Raw genomic sequence first — 22,880 nt, 5'->3', positions numbered from 1 at the left:
CTAATGTGTTCCACAAGATTATGAGATGGTTCAGAAAAATAGCAGACTAGTTAATGACATGGGTACTGCTCTGAGTATTAATCTCAAGTTCCCTGGTATTTTGAATGTGGCAAGAGACTGATATGAATTTCAACATCAAGTGCAATTTAATAAACTAGGTCGTTACACTATACTTTGCAAATGAGGTTGAAGGGTATTACGGAATATATCCAACAGTGAGTATTTTTCAAAAGCATTAGGCGATTAGGCAGTTCAATGAAACAGACACAGTGCCACGCTGTGAGAACACTGCATTGCCACATCGAATACCGCATTGAAAACCAAACAACAATGGATGGGAGAGTTGAGGTTCACGTTATAGTAAGTATCTGTGTGAGCGTGACGTGAGTAGGTAGTCATGTGACAATGGCGTAAGTAATGCAGTGCTCTCATTGCTTTGCCACGTTAGATCTCACGCCACCAGCAAATAATGAAGGTCCGGATGCCACAGTTCATACGACTTACAAATGCAGACATACACCACATTATTGTACCTAATATGGATGATAGGTAATAGAGAACAAATGAGAATGTATTGGCTTTTAAAATTGTTATGGCTATCTGTTCACAATAATGGAGAATACTCAAGGCCTGCCACTAATTGTCAGGTGTTGTCCATACAGGAGAACTGAAGTATTTATGAGTCTCACTGAAAAAAATGAAAGCACAAGATTAATATTTTGAAAAGAACGTAAGTAAGCAATTTTGGAGAGATCGAGTAAAAATACATAATCGGTCTCCTTAAGTGGAAATAAATATGCAATATATTTGATTTAATGTTTCCCCACAGGAATACAATAATAAAGTAAAAAAGAAAGAAGGAGTAAGAGTTGCTTGATTAAAAGAAGCAATCCATTTCAGGTGTATCAATTATGATATTCTCTAAATAAAGGAGTATGAGTGAACAATAAGTTCAGTACTACAGCTTGGTCCTGATGAATGCGATTAAGTTATTTAATGCTGCTGAAACCGGTCTACCCCAATAAGGGATATTGTTATTTGTTGATACCCAAACCTTTTTTGTCTGAAGGAAGACAATTGGACTTCCTGTTTTTAACTCGTACCAAAACATCGTTAGGGACAGAATAGAGGGGTCATTTCTAAATCCATTTGCTCTACTTCTACTTTGTCTTTAAGTAACAAGGCGAAGACTTAATGCCTGGTTAACATACCTTTTTATTTTCATGAGCACAATGTGAAACTAATAAAAAGAAATATGAATGTGTGCCTCTGTAGGGTGAGACAGCAAGATAAAGGTGTTTTCTTTCTATTCCTTTCCTAGATGAGCAGCATAACACCAATCACTAGGGAAATGCACCAAATATTGGTATAGTTAGCACTTTCTGGGAGATACAGCTAGTGTTGGCTTGAATGATTAATTGTTGAAATGAAGTGGTTCCCTTGTCCACTGTGTGTTAAAATGTGATTGAGCACTGGACGGTATCTGATTGCTAATTTTTGGCCTCCCTTGTGATTGGTAGGTCAAACCAGAATTTCACTAAGGCATGGGGGCACAACAGATATTAGAAGTCGTATTCATCTCAAGCCAGGGGAGCACTGATTTATACATAAATCCATTCACTTTTTGGTATTAAAAAAGTCCTTGTCCCTTTAGGCAGATAAGTTATTGTGCACAGGCAACTAAGCAGTGTAGAGACGGTGATGGTTAATACACATGTCTAAATATTGATGGTGTACCTGTTACATGTGAATATATCCCAATGGTGCCCATAATTTGTGGCAGAAACATGAACCCTATATTCGATGTACATAGGGACAGGCACAACTTCAAGAGTGATTGGGGTGATGCATTAAAGACTTCCTGAAGATTTAAACCAATGGCATTACAGGGTACAGCTTATGCTTCCACTATACATTACCAAATCAAACTATGTGCTGGTTCAGTTGGGGTTTTGTGGCAGGCATTTAAGGCTTATATTTAAGAGAATTGCTATGTTCAAAGAATTTGGTGTGCTGGAGGATATTCGGAAGGATACTGCAAAGTTGTATTGCATAAGCTTGTACAGGAATATATAGAGTCCTTTATCAAAGGTGGTTTGACCAACATTAAGCTTTCCTTAGATATGTTTAGCACATCTGCATAGAGAGAATTAAAGTTGATGGCAATCCCAGTTGCTGTTAGGAGCTACAGTGAAGGAGAAAAACCCTGCAGAGGCCTATCCAGATTGTTACGATCGGGGAAAGGGAGTGGCTGAATTCCATTAATCCATAACCGGGAGGGGCCCGTAGTATATTGAAGCAAATTGATAAAACAAGTTGCCTCAATACGACCCTGCCGGTCCGGAAAGAACGGTGGCGGTAAAACTGCCGCCACCGTTCTTTCCAGACCGACTGTTTCAGAGTCCTGCAGGCAGGAGGTGTCACTCCCGCCAGGTCTGACCTGGCGGGATTAACACCACCCACCTGCAGGCGGACATGGAAACACCGGCTCTGTCATAGACAGAACCGGTTTTCCATGGTCCCCATCCCCATGGAGTCATATAAGACTGCATAGGAATGGGGATTTACAGAATTCCGCCACTGGAATTACCGGGTCACCGGGGTTGTAATGCCCTAGTGATTCTGCGAATCACGGAGGCGGAATGGTATTACGGGTCCGGCGGCAGCCTGCCGTTTTTTTCCGGGATGGCTACCGCCGGACTTGTAATGAGGCCCAAGGTCTTTTGTAAGAATTATCCTGAACCTTTATAGGTTACATCTAAACAAATTTGATATGTTCATTATTGGATCAACTGCCAATCACACTCCTTCTCAATGAAATTAGACCTCAGTTGGTGCTCCTGTTTTTTTTTGATGAATTATTACTGGCCATTGATGGTTTACTTAATGATAAAATGCCCGGGTCCAATGGTTTAGGTGAAAAATTTTACAAAATATTTTGAACGATCTTAGCCCCACATCTACTCAGGTTATAGGAGGATTCTCTGGCACAAGTGACAAGGCCAAAAACTGGCCTTGTCAAGCGGGGATGGGAACCCGCCTCTCAGTCAGGGGTGGGAGGCCTACCAGGAAGAGATCCAGAGCCAGTTCCTACCTTGAGGTGTGTTAGGGAGAATTCCCTGTTAAGGCTAATTTCCCAAACCTAGTGAGTCCCCCAGCAGCTTTGCTGGATTTTTGGGGTTTATTTTTTACTCCTGCTAAGAGTGAGACTCTTTTTTCCCACTCTTAGGCATGATTTGAGTATGTCCTTTGACTATGTAATGTGTTTTATGGGCTACGGGGTCTTTTACTCCATAGGGCTTCATGTATTTTTGGTATGTGTGTTACACAGCACCCTCAGTCATAGTGACCCCCAAACATAGACTTCATACCCTGGGACTGACTACTGTCTCCCAGGGTATGTAAAGTCACCATTGGCTTTACTAGTCTCAAATTGTGAACAGAACCAGTACAAATCATCATATTGTGGAAGTACTGGTAGGGGTAATTCCATTGCCCCTGGGTCTGTTTTCGCACTGTCCAGTCCCCCCTTGTCGAGTTTCTGGCTGGTGGCAGTGGATACCACACAAAATATTCCACTGGAATATTTCCTATGGGATTTTCCCATTCATTTTAAACGCACCACTTTTTGGGGCAATGTTAAAGACACTGCTGCGATATTTATTTAATATTTATTCCCCGATTGGGTCTTTTTGCCAGGACTCAGTTTTAAAATGGCATTTTTGTTCGCCTCTGAAACTCTAACCCAAGTCGAGCCCTTTGTTCCACTTTTTGACGGGCTTCTCCACAGAAGCCCTCCAAATGGTGCCACTCTGTCTGGGGTCAACAGGATGTGTGGGAGGGGGATTAGGCGCCCTGGACTGAGTTGCCTTGGCAACTTAAGTCGCACTCTTGTGTGATTGGCCCAGTGGTGAGCCACCAGGCTCACCACTTAGCATGTTTGAGTGACAGCTAGGCTGTTGAATGGGGGGTTTTCTGCATAAAAGCAGGGCTTTCGGGACTGGAACTTCAGAAGTCACCACAGGATATAAAGAATCCGAAGAGGGGAGAAGCTGAGCCATCTACGAGGACGACACCACAGGTGGAGCCCTGCTGTACGAACTCATCACTTCCCCAACGACAGAGAAGATCTTCTTCCAGGAGAGTCTTCTTCCCTTTGAGCTGGTGGGACCAACCAGTTTGCCTTTTTCGCCTTCCTGGATCGTCTCGTGGTCGAATCGCCCGTGCCAAGCACCCCGGCGGCCGGATAGCCACGCTTCACCACTACCGCAAATAAAAGGGTCGTACCTTTTAACTGGGAAACTCCGCGGCTGGTTTCTTCCCTGGCAGTGCAACGACCTCCAGCTTTCCTCCACGTCGAGATCATCTCTTCCCCTGGACGAAGCCCCGACTTGCACCCGCTGCCAGGAACAACTGACCCCGCTGGAGCTTTCTCACCATTTCAGGTACTGTGTCCCGCCTGGCCTCCCTTGAAACAGACTGTCCAAGGTGTCCCGTAAATCCTTGACTCTCTATCCTGGGGTGACCTCGGACCTGCTACCATTACCTTTCTGACTTGATCCAACCTCTTTTGACTTTTCTGCAAAGACTTTGAGTGCATTTCCACCGTGTGATCTTGGGCACATTCCGCCTTGTTCTCTCCAAGAGTGGGCCTAGCCTATGAACTTTTTGCTCTACAGTAGACCCTGCCTTTCTTTTTTTTATTATACATGTTTATTGAATTTTAAATATAACACATCTCAAAATATATAACCAATAAGTAAACATAAAACAGAAAAAAAAAAATCAGAATCACCACATTAATGAATACACATTCCCTAAAAAGAGGAAAATTACAGATTTGATTTGAACCATGTAGGCAACAGTCTTATAAATCCAAAAATCGGCCCCAAATTTGATCAAACAAATTCATTTTCTTATCCCTGTATAAAATCAATCTTTCCATTCTGGATACTTGTTTCAGATCATCCATCCATTCTGAAAGTCGGTCTGTCATCACCTTTCCATTTTCTCAATATAATTTTTTTGGCAGAATTTGACGCCCTGAAAAACCAACACCTCTGTGGAAAGGAGAGATCATCCACCATGTCATCCTCACCCAAAATTACAGTTGTATAATCAAAGTCCAAATGCATCAGAAGAACTTCATTCATCTTCGTAGTGACCTCACTCCAGAAAGACCTTAGTTCATAACAATCCCAAATCATATGCTCAAAAGAACCAGTAGCATGTTTGCACCTCCAACATGCACTTGAATCCGTCAAGCCCCTAGCATGCAATCTTTGTGGCGACCAGAAAACGCTGTTTAGAATTTTGATCTGTCTACACCTTTCTCCTAGATTCAAGGATGTTAGAGCCACATTCCTGCACAGATTCCTCCATCTGCCCTCCGACATCTCTGAGTCCAATAAGTCTGACCATTTTGATAGTAATTCATAGTTTGGTTCTTTATACTGATCAAGATTCTTGTACACTTTCGAAGCCATGCCACTTTCTGACTTTGGCCTGCCTCTCTTGACTTGCTGTGGTTTCTTAAAAGTGTTGGCACTGTGTGTTTTTCCTATTCTGCCTTTTCTCTTTTTAAACAAATTATTGGAGTGCCATCTACGGTTACGCGCTCACCTCTGTTTTGCTAAATAAGTGGTGTCTTAACCTAGACTTATCGATTAATTAACTAGGGAGGTGTGTATACTTATAGTGACTGTGTTTGAACTTGCTTGACATATTAGTGCAAGTGTATTTTTCCAAGTGTGTTTTTAAATAAATAAGTATATACTTTTATACCAAAGCTCTGGTCAGTGTTTGCTTGTGCTGCTGTATTTTTAGCCCTATTGTGTATACTCTATATACTGCCTAACTCTTCTTGAGAGAAGTCTGACTGCTCAGCCACAGCTACTAGGTAAATCTGGGTGGTGCGGACTGCTACCAATTGGGTTTACTGCTTACTCCTGTAGTCTTAAACTTTTTGGAGTGGTCCCTAAGGGAACTGCACAGGTTTCTGCCTAACAAGGTGGACGGTGGAAGCCAAGAAGGACTTTCTGCCCCCACCTTGTGCTAGTATATTTCTGTGCACCCGCTGATTAACTCCAGCCTTGCCTCAAACATCAGAAATTTGCCAGTGTTTTTCCGCCTATTGCAGAACCTCAAAAGCAGAAAAAGAAGAGAAACCTGAAGATCGCCAGGCTGCCACAAAGTCCTGCCCCTACAAGAGAGAGAACCACTGCACCAGACTGACACCGGAGGCGTACCAAGATCGGTAGAGATAACGTGGAACCTATAATGCAAGACATTAGGCCTCATAACAGGTCCAGCGGTAACCCTGCCGGTGACACCGCCGGACCCGAAAAGTATTACCAGCGCTTGACTTCCCGGTAACACCGGGGGATTACAACCCCAGCGGTCCGGGAAGTCAGGCGCCGGCAATTTGTAAGTCCCCATTCCCATAGAGTCCTCTGGGACTCTATGGGAATAGGGACCACGAAAGCACCGGCACCGGCGATAACGGTGCCGGTGCTTCCGTGATGGCTAGCCTACTGTGGCTAGTATCAGGTATTAATATCGCCACATATATGGTCGCCGTAAATAATATCGCCGCGAAAATGTCATGGCAATATTATTTGGGTGACCATATATGTGGCGTTGGGGGCAAAAAAAAAATGTTTTTAAACAAAAAAAAATAAAAATTGGTGGTTGCGGGGGTGTCCCCCGCATGTTCCATGCAATAATGTCGCCACAAAAAACGACAATTTTTCGGCGATATTTTTGTATGGCGATATTTTTGTGGCGACATTATTACATGGAACCCTGTGGCTGCTGTGCCCGGCAGGGTCAGCCCTGTCAGGCACAGCAGCTCAGGCAAGCAAACCCGCAGTGTGCCGGTCCAGACACAACAGTGCCGGTAAGCTTACCCGCACCATTGTTTCCGGACCGGCACACTTGTAATAAGGCCCATTGTTTGTTATGGTACATATTCTGGGCTGTGCATTAATCAAACTAAGTCAGGACTCTTTCCACTTGGCAATGCATTGGTACCCATTCAAGATATGGATGAGATCACTTGGTCTTTAGACACAATTACATTGTGTGATAGTAATATTTAGAACCCATGAGTTACTCAACAGCAATTATTTTGGGATTCGTCTCTCACAATTACTAATCAAACTAAACAGGTGGTTGAGTGCCCCCTTGTCAATTGCAGGAAAAATTGCCTTAATCGAAATGATTATGTTGCCTAAACAGTTATATTTTTTCAGAACATTGCGATATGGTCTGCTCAGAAGATATTTGCTGAGCTCCACAAGGCCATGTCCAATTATTGTGGCATTCAGGTGTTGTGCGTTTGAAACGGTCAAGCCTTACCAAGCATTACACATTTGGGGGTTTCAAGGCGCCTGAATTTGAATTGTACTACTTAACCGCAAAAGCACAGTTCGCTTTATACTCGTTTAGGAATTATCAATCTATAAATCATGTCCAGATTTGGAGACATGCCGCTGGACAATACGATCTTCGATCGCTATTACTTAATTAATACTCTGATTCTGACTTACTTGATTCAGGCAGGAATAATAATTCCAGAGGGTATACCAGAAAACAGGAACTATATTGCTTTGTGGCAGGTATGTCCCACATGGAATTTCCCTGATATTTCACCTGCAGCTGACAAGGCAATATAGATCACCTTTGGGAAGCTGAATTTTAAAACTTTGGGAGATATGTATCCTAATGGCACTTTCTTGAACATGTCAGAGATTGAGGTAGGTAGGGAAAATATGCTGTTATGGACATTTCAATACTATCGACTGTGTGCTGCGTTTCAGGCCTGATGGACTTCAATTACAGAGGAATCCTCTCTAACACCTTGTGTATCATACCTCATTCACTTCAGTGAGTGCCATAGACTACTCTTGTCATTGTATAAAGCTGATGCAAGGCACTTCAGCAGGATTACCATCTAGAGCTCTGGGTAATTGGTCTCGGGATATTGGGGAAGAAATAAATGAACAATGTCTACGTATCTACAAATTACATACACATCATCTTCAGGGGACTGAAGTTTGATTTGTGCCACTGGAGCATTCAATCCTAAAGATACACAGCAAGGTTATGAAGAAGCAACCTTCATGCAGGAAGAAGCAGTGTTTGGAGCACATAGAAAGTAGGTAATGCTTCACAGCACAATTCATTGTAATGTGTTCTTTAACTTGTGGCAGGGCGCATACCGTTTTTAAAGACAGAAAAGGTATAAGGTGACCATTACTTTAAACTGGTCCTCCCGGCTTCAGAAAAATGTTGCACTCTGCTCTGTCATGAAAGCCCAGCAGGCATTGCCCTTCTTCCCCTTAAAACAGTGCAAGCAGTCTTCTACCTCTCTCTTATCTGCTATCCTAATTAAACAGTTGTTGACAATCATATGAACCCCAAAGAGTACCATCATAAACCCAACAAAGCTGAAACATGTCCTGGTTTGCTTATGGTCTTCTGCCTAAGAATATGGGACCTCTTTTGGAGCTAAAAATCAATCCTTATTTTCAAATGGGGTTTTCCCTTCTGTATTGGCGCAGCAAGCAGAAACCCAACAAGTTACTTGCCTGCAACTCCTGTTCTCCAGCATGGGTCTTACCTGGATTCACATGCTCATGAATATACCACGTCGTCTGGCTGGGAATCCACTATTGCAGCCACTTTGGGTCGTACTGCCCCAGCCAATGACACTCTTCCTCCTAAGCTTCACCCCCTAGTAGCCATCTTCAGATTTGGTTGCGCACGTAAAGTGGCAGTAGGAACCAGGAAGAGCCAGAAGGGGGAAGGAGGGAGGATTTGCATGTGATCCATGTAAGACCCATAATGGAGAACACGATTTACAGCTAAGTAACTTGCTCCTTCTCCAGCATGGGGTGTTACATGGATTCACATGCTCATAAATACGATTACACGGCAGTACATTTGCACAACCACGGGAGGTGGTTAGGCTCACAGAAGCAATACACTTACCCCTGGAACAGACTCGCCTCTTGCAAAGAGGTTGCAAAGCACTGCTTGACCGACCCAGGACTCCTTCCTGGAATCCCTGTCAACACAGTAGAATCTTGTGAAGATGTGGGTAGACCTCCATGTAGCAGCCCTGCAGATGTCGAGCAAGGGAACACCAGTGAGAAACGCTGTAGTAGGTGTGAGGAGTCTGGTGTAATGGGCTTTCGGCCGGCCTGGTAGCAATCTGTTGGCCAGATGGTGTCAATGTGAGATACAGCCAGAGAGCCAACGGGAGATGGAAGCATTTGACAGGGCATTCCCATGTCCCACAGGTCCAAAAGTAACAAAATTCTGAGAAGTCTTTCAAAAGTCTTTTGAGCGTGCAACATAAACCTTCAAGCCTCCTGGGTGGTTGAATGGGAGGGCTGGCGATAGCAGGAGATGAATCCCTTAGAGGACCTTGAGAGAATCCCTTTAGAGGAGCGAAAGGAAAGCCTCCTCTGCTGAAGTGTGCCCAAAGAACGTACCATATCTGCGTCTGTTTTTAGGGCCTGAAGAGTATTGTCGACTGCCTTTCCAAAGAGGTTGTCACCATCAAATGGCATGTTGACCACCTTTGTTTGCACATCCACGTGGAAGTTGGTGGCCTTGAGCCAACCAGGGCAGCAATGGGCCACTCCAATGCCCATCTGGTGAAAACCCTGAATCAGCGATGTCAAGAATGATTGCATTGTCGGAGGCCACCTCCCCTTCCAGGAACAGAGCCAGGGCTTCGGCTTTCTTGTCATTTGACAGCAAGTAGATGATGGACCCCAACTTGTACCAGAACTCTCTGTCATACCTCGAGAGAATGCTGCCGTCGTGATAATGCGCTTCCCCGTTGCATCCAGCTTTTTACCCTCTTGGTCTGGAGGAACCATAGACAAGGAAGACGGGTTGTAGGATCTCTTCCTAGAGGTGGCCGAAACCACTGAGTCTGGCATAGGCTAAGACCTGAGGCACTTAGGGATGGAGTCCGGAAACCGGTACTTCTTTTCCAAGCGATCCCTTTTCGCAGGAGTGGTGTTAGGGGTCTTCATGACCAACAGGCCATTCTCACAAATGTCATCCAACAGGGCGACTGAAACAATAGTCCTCTAGGAGGACTCCTGTCGTTTGAAAAGGAAGCCTTCCTTTTATCCTTTCCTTAGGCACAAGGTTGAATTGCTTTGCTGCCCTCGAGATCATGGAGTGGACCCAATCTCGTCCGGCGCAGAGGCCCTGGAGGTCACCTCGATGTCACAGGATTCCCCATTCATGGGAACGTAGTCGAACTCAACCATGCCTTAAGTACTGGTTGTGACAGTATCTGCTTCTTCCACCACAGGAAGAGGTGCAACAGGCAACAGCGGAGGAGTAACAGGGGCTGGATGAGGTGGCGTCGAGTGAGCTCGAGAAGGCCCCAGAGGACTCCTTGTCAGAACAGATGCAGATTCTCCACACACAGGATCCGTGTGCTTCGGGTGATTGATTGTAAACACGCCCGCACAGGTCCAGTTGAATCCTGCTGATCAACACCATTGGAGTAGACATCCCAGTCAGTCAGCATTGGACTATCTGTATGAGAAGCCGACTGGCCCGTATTATGCTTCACACAGAAAGTCCGATTTATTCTTCTGTGTAAAGGCATTTATACAACATGCAAAATCATTTTTTGACGCATCCAATTTGGTTATCTGTCCTTGTTCGGCTCATCTAATTAGATCTTGAAATATGGGGTTAGAACAGTGGTCTTCAAACTTTTTTGGCCGGGGTTCCTCCTGAGCAAATTTTGGGCAGTTTGGGACCCCCCAGAAATGCCAAATGGCCAGTATATAGTGCGCTACGTCACCTGCTCCCATCACAATCGCTGGGCTCCCTCATCCCACTCCTACCCAGTCCCTGGTCTCTCTGCACCCCATCACACACCCTGGGCTCTCCCCACTCTGTTCCCACCACTATCCCATGGTTCCCGGCCATTGTGCTCCCACCATAGTACAGGGGTTCCCCCATCCCGTTTCCAACACAGTCTGAGGTCCAGTGGCGGCTGGTGATTTTTTTAAGTGGAGGGGCATAACTTTTTCCCCAAAAAATGCCATAGCGACCGAGCATAGTGAGGGAGCCAGAACCAATAAAGGGGCATTCGGGGGGGTTTGCCCCTGTGAATGTTTTTTAAATAATGGGTTATAATGTTGCATTGTAGAGCATACTATTAACAAAAACATGGGTAAATAGCCAAACAGTTTGCAATTGGCGCTGGGGGCAGGCATGACATTTGTTTAATGGACATCTATAGTAGATGTCAAGTAAAAAAGATACCATCCCTGTCCCCTGGGCCCCACTGGGCCTAACACAATCAACATGATTATGTGTGCATGCAAGGCGCTGCACATTTATTCATCAATCACTCTATCAGTCACACATCCATCACCATACATTCACTCATAACATAAGCATACATGCACCCATACACATGTTTAAATAAAAACAATGAACATAAACGCACCTTCTGCATTGGCCTACGTATGGGTGCTCAAACGCCCTGCTCCAGGCTGCTCTGTCTGTATGTGCGAGGAGCTCCTCCTGGGAAATACAGACATGCAATGCCCCAGCCAGCATTTTCAATGAGCTATGCAATGCTGGTGAAGCAAAACGCCCCAGCACCTGTATGGCTCAGTGAGCATGTGCGGCTGGGGAACTAAACTGAACTGTCAAAGGCAAACAGTTTTCCCTTTGACAGTTCAGCCAGTCCAGGAGCACTCCATCAGCTGGAAAAAGCAGCTGAGTGAGTGCTCACTGATTCACTGGGCTGGCTCCTTAGCTCCTCCATAATAGAAGAGCCGCCAGGCTCGGACTGGCCTATAGGGCAATGCCTGTAACAAAAATATAAAATGCTAGTGTGGGCCAGTCAAAATGGGCCACCATTTTGGCCAATGTGTACCAGTTTGATGAGTTACTTAACTATGCAGTTAGTAATTTTGACCATTGTTGCTGAATATATCACAATTTACTTACAAAGGGCTCAATGGGAATGGGGAGCTCGGATGCACCAGCACCGTTAATAACGGTGCCGGTAAATCTGACAAGCTGTGCTCGCTGGTGCTGCATGGCCTGCCAGGTCAGACCGGGCAGGCTGTCAGGCACCCGCGGTACGGTAGCAACGGTGCCGATAGTTTACCGGCACCGTTGTTACTGTACCGCCATAGTTGCAATGAGACCCAGTCTGTGACTAAAGGAATGAATATCCATTTACAAATGCGGGCCACTTTTTCATTGTTGCCTGAGACAGTTTCATGCTTCAGCCTGACCATGTGAGCCACTCTGCCCATTTCTTCCAATGTAAAAAAAAATTAAAATAGATTACATATTTTTTTGGGGGATTTTATGCTGAGCTCTCAGGGCCCCCCCAGTGATGCACCCGCAGACCTCCGGGGGGTCGCCCCCCACAGTTTGAATACCGCTGGGTTAGAAGATTAAACGTCTAGACCCAAAAAGAATTCTGTCCTGACGAAGGCCCGCTATCTACCAACAGGGAAGACCACTCTATGGATGTGGACTATTCCATTTCTTAAGGCCGAAACGCAGTGCGTCAACAACACTTTTGTTTATTCATCATTTCACTTGTAGTAAAAATTAAAGGTGATCATCAACAAGCATCTGTCGGGGACGGTGCTAGGTACCGAAAGAGAAGAACATTTAAGGAACACAGAGACATTACAGAACTCTCAGAAAACGTGAAAAACACAACTATGAAGAGTCATCATCATAGATTATCCTGGTCCAGTTAAGCTTAGGCAATAGGAGTAGATGTGATTCCGTCCTCTTGTTTGGTACTGAGTGTTAATACACCGCTCTGCAAAAGAGGCTCTTATAATCATCTGAACCTTTTGAAAATACTGAGCAGGGTACTGAAAAGCCCATTGGCACAACTGTATAGGCCAGAAATGCACTAGCCCAGAATGAATGTAACTGTGTACTTTGTATACTGATTTGTTTATATGTTTTGTATGTTTTATGAAATTATGAAATAATGTGTGTAGGCAACCTGAATAACTATGATTTTTTTTAATTAAACATGTCAATTGTATAAGTAACAGGTTTGATGCTTATGTGAAGTGGTCTGTTCATATGGAGTGATAATTTACACTCCGGTGGTATGCGTTTTGTGTAGATCTGACTATAAGTAGTCAAAAGAGAAACAGGAGCAGGAGGTAGCCTGTGGGTCACACTTTTTTGCATAACAGGAATGGGAGCAGCGGGTAGAAGTTGCTGGATCTTAGCCACCAGTGTGTGCAAAGTGGTCAAAATGTCCAAAGACATATCTCTTGGTGCAGGTGCTGGGCCCTGGAGGGCTAAAAAGCTGAGATGGCTGGTGAGATAGCACCTCTTGCCAAGGTATTGGCATTATGGGATAAGGCTCCCCTTGACCACCCTCCTGGTCAGAATAAAATCCCTCGGGCAGGGCCTCCTCCAAACTGGTGGCAAGTGTTGGCGATCTCCTGAGAGATCTCAGAGAGGCCAGGGTGAAATGCGGTGTGGCTTTGGTGGGTCTAGATAGGAAATCCTGGGCTGAAGGCATCTCCCTCATCAAATCGGAGTCTTTAGGGAAAAAGGCGATGACTGGAACCTGCGGAGCAGGAAAAGGTATTGTCGTTGAAGGGGCGGTCGGTACCACTGATGGAGGTCTAGGAGGTAAGGATACTCTGGGTGAGTTAACCATCGTAGTGGCAGTGGTCACGGCCCAGCATGAGCCTCTTGATGGAACTGAAACAGTCAATGTAAAACAAGGCTTCATCGACAAAGTCGACGATGAGGTAGTTGTCACCGGGGCGGTCGTTGATGGGGAAATAGCCCAGATGGATGAGGTTGTTGACGAGGCACATGTCATCGATGAGGTCGATGACGGTGGAGCAGCTGACGGGCCCTTGGGCGACATGCCCTTTGACAAGATCTTCTGTTTGGCCGCTGGCGTCATCGTTTTCCTCACCAACGGAACCTGCCTGCTTGCCGGTAGGCTAACCTTCGACAGAGCTGGCGATGGCGAACAGCCCTTCTCTGATCTGGGTCCCACAGCCCCCCCTGACTGCCTATGAAGAGGGCATTGAAGCTTGGGACGATTTCAGCTTTTTGGGATCTTCTTCATGGAAGCAACCAAAGGATCTCAACCTCTTTGTCAGAAGGAGCATGCTATTTGGACCTGTCAGCCCTGGAAGATGCATGACTATGCGCGTGAAGGCCACGTCAGAGGCTTTCCCTTCCTCAATCCATGCCACTAACCTCCTACGGTTGTCCGTCCAGGTCTTGGAAGAGAAGGCCTTGCATATGGAACATCGGTCTGCATCGTGGTCGGGATGTAGGCAGTAGATGCACCTGAGGTGCTGATCCTCAATGAAGATGTTCTTGTTAGGGAGAATTCTCATAAATGGCTGATTTCCCTTACCTAATGAGTCCTTCAGCAGCTTTGCTGGATTTCTAGGGTTTATTTGTTTCACCTGGTAAGAGCGTGGGCCTTTTTCCCACTCTTGCATGTGTTTTGCTGTGTGTTTTTTCACTTTTTGTGTGATCTTGGGCACTGGTGCCTCACCTACTCCATGGTCTCATATTTTTCATGTGTGTTACACAGCACCTTTAGTGCAGTGACACAGGGTTGTCTTTGAGACTTCCCCCTGACTCAATTTTCTGGGGCTGACTACTGTCCCCCAGAAAAGGTAAAGTTGCCATTAACTTTATTTTAGTCACTTTAAACCACAGACCCAATACACCCCATCTTACATGGAGTATTGGAAAGGGTTAATTCTTATCCCTTTTTGTCAGTGTCTCTTGGAGCATTGTTTCGCTCCCTTTACACAAAGACTTGGCTGGTGGCAGTGGTAAATACCCTATTTTTTATACCGCGGTTATCTTAACTAACCATGGTATTGTTTTAGACTATTAAATTAGCCTCAAACATAAACACGCTTGACAATATACATTTTATTACGGTTCCGGCTGGGTTTATTCGCCATTTCTTTTTGTAAATGTCTTTCTCGTGTTTTACTCTGCGCACCAAACCAGGTTTGGTCCCTTTGTGCGCCGTCTTTTCGCAGGCTTCTGCACAGAAGCCCTCCTTAAGGCATTTGAAAGTCTGGGTAGGCAGGATGTGAGGGAGGGGTCTTAGGACCCCTGCCATGGGTTCTCTTGGTAACCCAAGACGCACTCCTGTTTGTTTGGCTGGGTGACTGTCCTTGCCAGGACAGCCACCCTGCTGTGTGATTGACAAACAAGCTGTATGAATGGGGGAAAACTGCATAAAAAGCAGGTCTCTGGGACCGGAAAGGCAGAGTCGCCACTGGAATGAAAGAACCAACGAGGAGCTGATGGAAGAGGACCCTTATAATGACTGAACTGTCCGGTGAAGCCCTACTGCAGGTCCGAAGCTTCAGAATCCGACGACAGAGACGATCCTACAGGAATCTTCTTCCTTTGAGCTTGTGGGACCAACCAGTTTGCCCAAACTGCAAGCCAGGACCCCTCCTCTGGTCGAATTTGCTGTACAGCGCTACAGTGGGCCGGATAGTCAGGAAGGTCAGACCCTCCTTGGGTTTTAAGGAGCGCACCTTTTATTCGTTGCTTTGCTCTGCTGCTGGTTTCTTCCCTGGGTGGCGCAGGACCCTCCAAGTCTTCCTACTTCGTGTCAGTCCGACAGTCGCTTCAGGAACCGTGAGCCTGCAGGAACTACCAGGAACGTCCGTCTCAGCTACAGCTTCCTCTCCGTTTTAAGGTACTGTGCAAATCCGGTTGTTCGTTTCGTTCAGCCGTGGTGAAAGTGTTTGAAATCTTTCTCCAAAGCGAGGGCTTGTCCTTCTCTTCTCTTTGAACTAACTTTTCTGCCAACCCACCTTGTCCGGAGCCTGTGGCAGAAACTTTACCGCAAACTACCCTGAACTGTGTGATCTTGAGCAAAAGACTTTTGACCCATTGACTTTGGCCCCAAGCCTTTTCTACCTGATTCTATCACTGTAGTTCCTATTGCTTAATTGCCCTGAGTACTTACCTGTTGGTGTGGTTCAATTTCTAGTAACTTTGTTTTTCCCTCCCTTTTAAATTGCTAGAGTGCCATTTTGATCCCACTTCATTTTGTGAGCTTAAATTGTTTGGAACTTATTGGGAGTGGTGTGGTGTATTAAGAGTGTGATTTTTAAACTGCTTATAATAGTGTAATGTTATACAACTGAAGAGTGAAATGCATGTATATTCTTTTACTTGAAAACCTTGAGTCAGTGTTTGCCTGAATCATAGTAATTTCTGTCCTTTGTGTAACCATTTGATACAGCTCACTTACTCTTGAGATAAGTCTGGCAGCTCTGCTACTGCTACCACTTTAACTGTGTAGTACAGACTTGTATCAAAGGTGAATTTGTACTGTCACTTGTAGTCTTAATTGTGTGTGGTGTTCCCAAAGGGTACTCCATATAATTCTGACTAAAGGTTCTACAGGCCACAGTTTTCACAGGCCCTGAAGTGACTTTTCTTTGTGTCATCCACCATGGTGTTGAAGCAAATGCCCAAGCCTTGGCATGTGGCGTATCACAGACAATGGATAAGGATCTCCTCCGGCAACGGGTCTCCACTGCCGGCAGTCACAACATGACCGTAGACTAAGAAGAATTGAGACAAATGTTTGCAGAAACAGGCAACAAAGCCAAAAAGTTAGGAGATTTCGAGGACCGAAACATGAGGACTCCCAACAAGAAAACGTGCAGAAAAAAACCTGAAGATGGTTACCACGGGTGGAGCTTAGGAGGATGAGTGTCATTGGCTGGGGCAGTATGACCCAAAATGACAGCAATAGGCTATAGAATCTATGAGCAGTTTTAGCTTTAAAGCTAAACTGCTTTAATATTACAGAGGATTCCCAGCCTGACAATGTGGAATATTCATGAACATGTGGATCCATGCAAGACCCCATGCCGGAGAAGCAATGGTTTGGAAGAATTTGTCAGTGCTTTCAAACGTGTTCCCATATATATTTCTTCAGTCTACTGTTATTAATTGACATTTCAATGGTCAGGTCCATCATTCTATTTGTGTGTGTTACCGTTATTGATTCCTGCTACCAGGAAGGTATGCTTGTAATACAGAGTGGTGTGAGAAGCCAAAGGGTTTCTCACTTACTAGTACCTGGGGATCTCTCTCTCAGGTGTCCAGGGCACAGCCATCGCCTTTGGATCCAAACCCTGGGGGTGGACCAGTACGGGAGTATCAGCTGGGTGAGGGATCTCTGGGGTGTGGGGGTGAGGTAACCGATAATAAGACGCTGTATTCCCACCCTTTCTCATGCCTATACCACATCATATTTTATAGGATTCTCCGATGTTCTAACTCCCCCTCCTTTCTACACAAACACTGGGCAGAGGAAGAGGAGGACTGATAGCAAAAAGGTAACACTTGCCTATCTCATTGGACTTGTCCCGGTAATAAGGTCAGGCGCTCCCCCCCACACGGATAAAAGGCGGAACATTGAGACACTCTGAGCAAGGTAAACCACGAGAAGGGGCAGATCTTCCGGGGCAAAGCCAAACTCACTGGAGCAGGATGACCGATTGAGGGACCAGCGCGAGGGGTAGGGAAACCTCTTCAGGAGGTCGTTGCCTCCGGGAAACTGTGAAGGATACACAGAGAAAGCCAAATCCCAGACAAGAAGCAGCGTTGTGTTTCAAGGACGGCAGCGACCCTCCGGTGTGAACTGCAGAGTTGGGGAGGTGAGGCCAAGTCTGTGGTATCAACCTTGACTCGTGAATCAACGCCACAGAGAAAGAAAGGAATGCATACCACCAGTGAGGCAGCAAAAGACATGAAAGGCTGGTTTGTGTCAAGGAAAGATTGAAGCAGCAACAGTGTATGTCACAATTGAAGGTTATGCGGGTGTGGATGAGACGCGAAAAAAAGCAAACCAGTCTGGCGAAAGAAACACCCCATTCGAATGTGTCTGCAAAATCTTTGCTGTCTTGTTAAAAAGCGACAAAGTGAACAAACTCTGATATGCGCAATGGTCAACATTAATCCTGTCGAAAGGGGAAGGTAAAAGGTGATTGCTTTAAGAGAAAGATTTCTTTGAACGTTTCTGATTGTGTTATGAACTACCAAGACCAAGAGACACTGGGGCAAATACCATACGGGAGATTTAAAGTGAAAGTCGAAGTGGTCCGGCAGAGGTCTATGAAAAAAGCCTTGTACAATCGAAAGTCTTCGACATCAGTGAAAGGTCCGAGTCCGACTGAGGGAGACGTGGAATATGAAATAAGTTAGGGGAAGGGAACCCCTAACGAATGTGACTAAAGCTTGGGGAAGGGAACCCCTGCAAGTGCTGTGTCCGAATCCGGGCCCAGCTGAGGGAGACCTACGTGATGCTGGATCAGGTACTTTTTGTTGAGAGGTCCGAGCCCACCTGAGGAAGAACTACGTGAACTGCTGTTGAACTGTGAAAGAACTTTTGGTGAGCTGAAAATATAAGGCCAAGCAGGCCTCGACCCACCTTTTGAACTGCCTTTTTTTGATAACCTGAGCTAGAGAGTGTCATCCTTTCTACGGGGGCCGCCTTACTCCATGCTGCCCAACGTGGGGAGGAGAGCTGACTGAGCCACCTTGATCCTTTATGTTATGACACTAAATTTCTTTTGCATACCCATTCCTCTTTTACACAATTTTTGTATAAGAGATAGGGCAGGCATTTGGTTTTTTAGTATAAGAAATTTTGATTTGACAGACTGACTAGGACTGTGTTTTCTTTATTATTTGATGGTTGAGACTACTCCCATCATAGCTATAGGGCAAAGTAGGAGTTTTTCCAAACTCCAAGAATTTAATAAAGGTTTTGAAACTTGTAGCTCTTGTGTCAGTGTCATACATATGATACCATGCCCCCCTTACAGTGGGGAAAGGGTGGATATAGGTCTTTGCACAAAAGTTACCCATTACCTTTATTTTGTAAATTCAGCTTCTTTTCTTGTAAACAAATAAATACTGAAAAAGAACAAAGCTACAAAATTAAAAACAGAATCAGCAGATTGATACTAGTTAACTTATTTCTCATACCGCTTCTCTCTTTAAGTTCATGTTCATTTCCTCCATGTTAGTATCAGAGTGCCCATGCACTGATCGGCCATGAATGTAGTATCCAAAACATTTGTGTGACAAGAGAAATAAGGATATCTAAAAGATGAAGAGAAAAGTGGAGGTTATTACTTACAATGTTAAGGTACATTACACTAACATTTCAAGTGCTTATTTGGGGAATCTCTCAATACACGAGGATGCTAACCAAACATCTTCAAAAGAGCACGTGAACATATATTTATATTATTATGCAAACATAAGCTCTACCTACTTATATTTACTAACCTCATTTTGATTTAATAGCAAAGACACAATGATTTGGCAGACTAATCTTTAGGTTGTGGTACATTCAACAATGAGCACATGCATACATAAATCCTAGTTGCCATGTAGTGGATACACGCTCTTCCCTCCCATCCTCCTTCAGGGATCCCCTTGAACACCGGGAATGGGTGTTAAAAAACCTTTCACTGTTCCAATCTGTACTCCACTTCAAGTATGTTCTAATAGGACAGTAAAATAGGCAATCACATTCAAATCACTCTCCCTGCACAACATATTTTCCATTGGGAATTGTAGATGGCTTTGGTGGCTGGCCTGCACTCATAGAAGAGGACCTTCACTACCTCCTCATACAGATCACAATCCCTACACCTCAGTATCTCAAGAGCTAGGCATGAAGGTTGGGGGTGCCGAGGTTGGGATGGAGAACCTGCCTCTACCCCCAACTGAGATAGTAGGTCCTCTCTCATTGGGAGGTGTCAAGGAGGGCAGATGGCCATGTCGAGGTGATCCACATACCAGGTTCTCCATCTCCAATCCGGGGAAACCAGAATCATCATAGTTTGGAACCTCCTCGGCCTCCTGAGAACATGTGGGTTGACTGGAATCTGTAGGCATGCGTATAGAAGATCAAAGTCACAATGTACTAAGAGTGCATCCCTTAGTGTCCCCCTTGGGGGAAATTACCTTGTGCATAACTGTGCGCACTTGCTGTTCGAACTGCTGGCGACCTGATCCACCAGAGGTGTTCCCGAAAAAGTTCAAAATATCTCTGCAAGGATCTCCTGGCACACCTCACACTTGTGGGAGACTGAGCTCTACCTGCTCAGAGCATCTCTCACCACGTTCTCCTTCCTGGCGAATGAGCTGCTGCGAAGGAGATCTGATTCTCCAATGCCCAGAATCATAGCTAAATTAATTTCCTGCAAAGGGGCAGCAGCCATACATATCCCTTACTCTTGTTGAGGTAGTGCATGGTCACCTTGCTGTCCATCAGGATGAAGACACTTTTCTCCTGGATGGCAGGGAGGGAGGAAGGCATTAAGAGCCACCCTGATCGCCCTCGCAGCTCCAGCAGATTGATGTGCAACCTAGTATCCACCAAGGGCCAAATTCTGCTCACTCAGATCCCTCAGGTGGGCTCCCCAGCCTTCTTTAGGGAAGCATCACAATTGTTTCCTCTGGCCAATCCTGCCGGAAAGGTTCCCCTGCCTTCAAGTTGTCTCTCAGGGTCCATCATGACAGGTCCTGGGCCACTGGAGTTGAAACGCTGAGCCGGTCCCACAAGTCACACAAAAACTGAAACCATTTGAGATCTGAATGTCCATTGCAGAGGCCACATTCACAGAAGAAGTGAAAAATGCAGGAAGTGAGCAGGCTCAGAAGGAGTAGAAAGATTAGTGCTGGTAGATAGTCCAAGTTCTGGAATGTTTCGGCCATCTGCTAAATATTCTATACCGTGTGCTCTGGGGGTGGGGTGGTAGAAAGTGGAAGCATTCCTCAAACGAGAATCCAACCAAGCTCTGATGAAAAGGAAAGCCAGTGATGGTGATATTTGGGACTACTTTGTGAAGTTGAGAGAGAGAGAAGCCCAAACAATGAAGGAGACAGCTTGTGTGGTGCAGGCGAGAGACCACTGGCGCTTGCGCCGAGTACCTGGCCTTGATGAGCCAGTTATTCAGGTAGGGGAAGGACGTGAATCTTCTCCCTCCAGAGCCTAGCCACCACCACGGACGTCAGGTTGGTGAAGACCCTCGGGCGGCGGTATTCCCTAAAGGAAGCAAGTGAAACTGATAATGCACTTCGCCAATCACAAAACCAGGACCCTTCTGTGCTTTAGATGGATCAGCACATGAAATAAGCTTCCAGGATGTCCAAGGACAACAAACAGTCTTTGATCGCCAGGGATTGAAGGTTTGGGACCAACATCACCATCTTATACTTGTCCTTCCTCAAGAACTTGCTGAAAAGTCTTAAGTCCAAGATCGGACATGCACCTCAGTCTTTCTTCAGAATCAAGCAATAGCGGGAGTACCAAAACGTTTCCAATTCCAGCTCTAGCACCAGTTCTATTGCTGCCTTCAGTAGCAGGATCCAAATTTCTTACATCAGAACCAGGTCTGGGGATGGCACTCTCCTTGCAAGGGGGTGATCCGCAGTTCTCAGATTGAATGGGAGTCAATACCAGGACAAAAACAAAACCTGAAGAACCTAGGAATCCTTCCCAAGCATTGAATAACTCAAATTCATTCCCCCACTGGATCCATGTGCAGAGGGGAGAATTCAAAAAGGCTTCTGGAAAGTGATGTCAGTGCCAAAAAGCCTTGGGACAGACCTCTGTGAGCTCCTGCCTCTTCCTCGCCTCGTAAAACATCACTGGACCCTTATTGCGGTCTTGAAGCGAGATTTAGCTTGCTGCGAGTACTGTTGGAATGGTTTAAAACTGCAGGTCTAGCGAAAACTGAAGCTGTGGAGGCAAAGGATTGACTTGGTGTGGACAAACTAGTAGGTTATGCTGTAACAAAAGGAATGGATATATTATTTTTTCCCAATATGTATTTTTATTGTTTACACCATCACTCAACATTTGTAATGTATAACTAACATTTCTAGCAAAACATTTCCCTTCCTTTCCCATCCTTCTCTCTCACTCACTTCCACCCTCCTACCTTTTTCAAAAGACTGCTCATACAGAGTGTGACATATATCAGAGTAACTCTCCTACCTCTTAGTAACATTGGTGGATGTTGTCTTGTGCCTACAGGACTACCGGTTTCAAATTCAGCATCGCCCGGGGAAAGAAGAGAACCCCGCGGATTACCTTTCACGACACCCCATGCCCACCACCGTCTCACAGCCGTCCATAGCGGACGCGTACATCAACTACATCATACATCACCTGCAACCGCTCCCAGTAGGAAGGTCGGAACTGTCGATGCAGTCATAGGCGGACCCAGCGCTTCAAATTGCAAGGCACTGTTTACAGGCCAACAAGACGACCCTCATGAGACAACAGGCCAGGGAGGAATTGGAAACAACAAGGGAGGACATCAGGTGGTTGGACCAAGTAAAAGAAGAGCTGACAGTAATGGAAGACATAGTGGTACTAAAAGGATGCAAGGTTGTCATCCCAAGGCCACTCCGTGAGAGAATAGTACACCTGGCACACGAAGGGCACAGAGGAGTAGTTGCCACAAAGCGCCTCCTTCGACAGAAGGCCTGGTTCCCACAGCTTGACCGTCTAGTAGAATCCATCATTGGGAGCTGCCATGTCTGCGCGCAAGTGGCGCCCCCGCCACATCCAAACCCACTACAATCGTCACCGATGCCGCTCAAGGTGTGGGAGGAGCTAGCGGTAGATTTATTTGGACCACTGAACAACGGGACACATGTGGTCGTACTCATGGACGAACATTCAAGATACCCGGACGCTCCGATAGTAGAAATCAGCGCCACATCGAGCTTCATCCCGGCCCTCTATAGGATGCTCTCTGCTTACGGCATCCCAAAGA

The 22,880-nt window shown here is 45.6% G+C and overlaps 1 protein-coding gene across 1 annotated transcript in view; it reads right to left on the bottom strand.

Annotated features, from left to right (window-relative positions):
* Positions 1–22,880, bottom strand: part of TMEM67 (transmembrane protein 67) — a 2,125,990-nt gene that overhangs the window by 259,638 nt on the left and 1,843,472 nt on the right. Inside the window, exon 23 of the mRNA XM_069621352.1 lies at positions 19,066–19,182. Within this exon, the coding sequence (XP_069477453.1) occupies positions 19,066–19,182 (117 nt within the window). The remainder of the gene's footprint in view (positions 1–19,065; positions 19,183–22,880) is intronic.

This window comes from Ambystoma mexicanum, chromosome 5q, assembly GCF_040938575.1.
Source record: "Ambystoma mexicanum isolate Mex_15411 chromosome 5q, UKY_AmexF1_1, whole genome shotgun sequence".
In the NCBI taxonomy this organism is placed as follows: domain Eukaryota; kingdom Metazoa; phylum Chordata; class Amphibia; order Caudata; family Ambystomatidae; genus Ambystoma; species Ambystoma mexicanum.
This window is presented reverse-complemented; position numbering and strand designations above follow the sequence as displayed.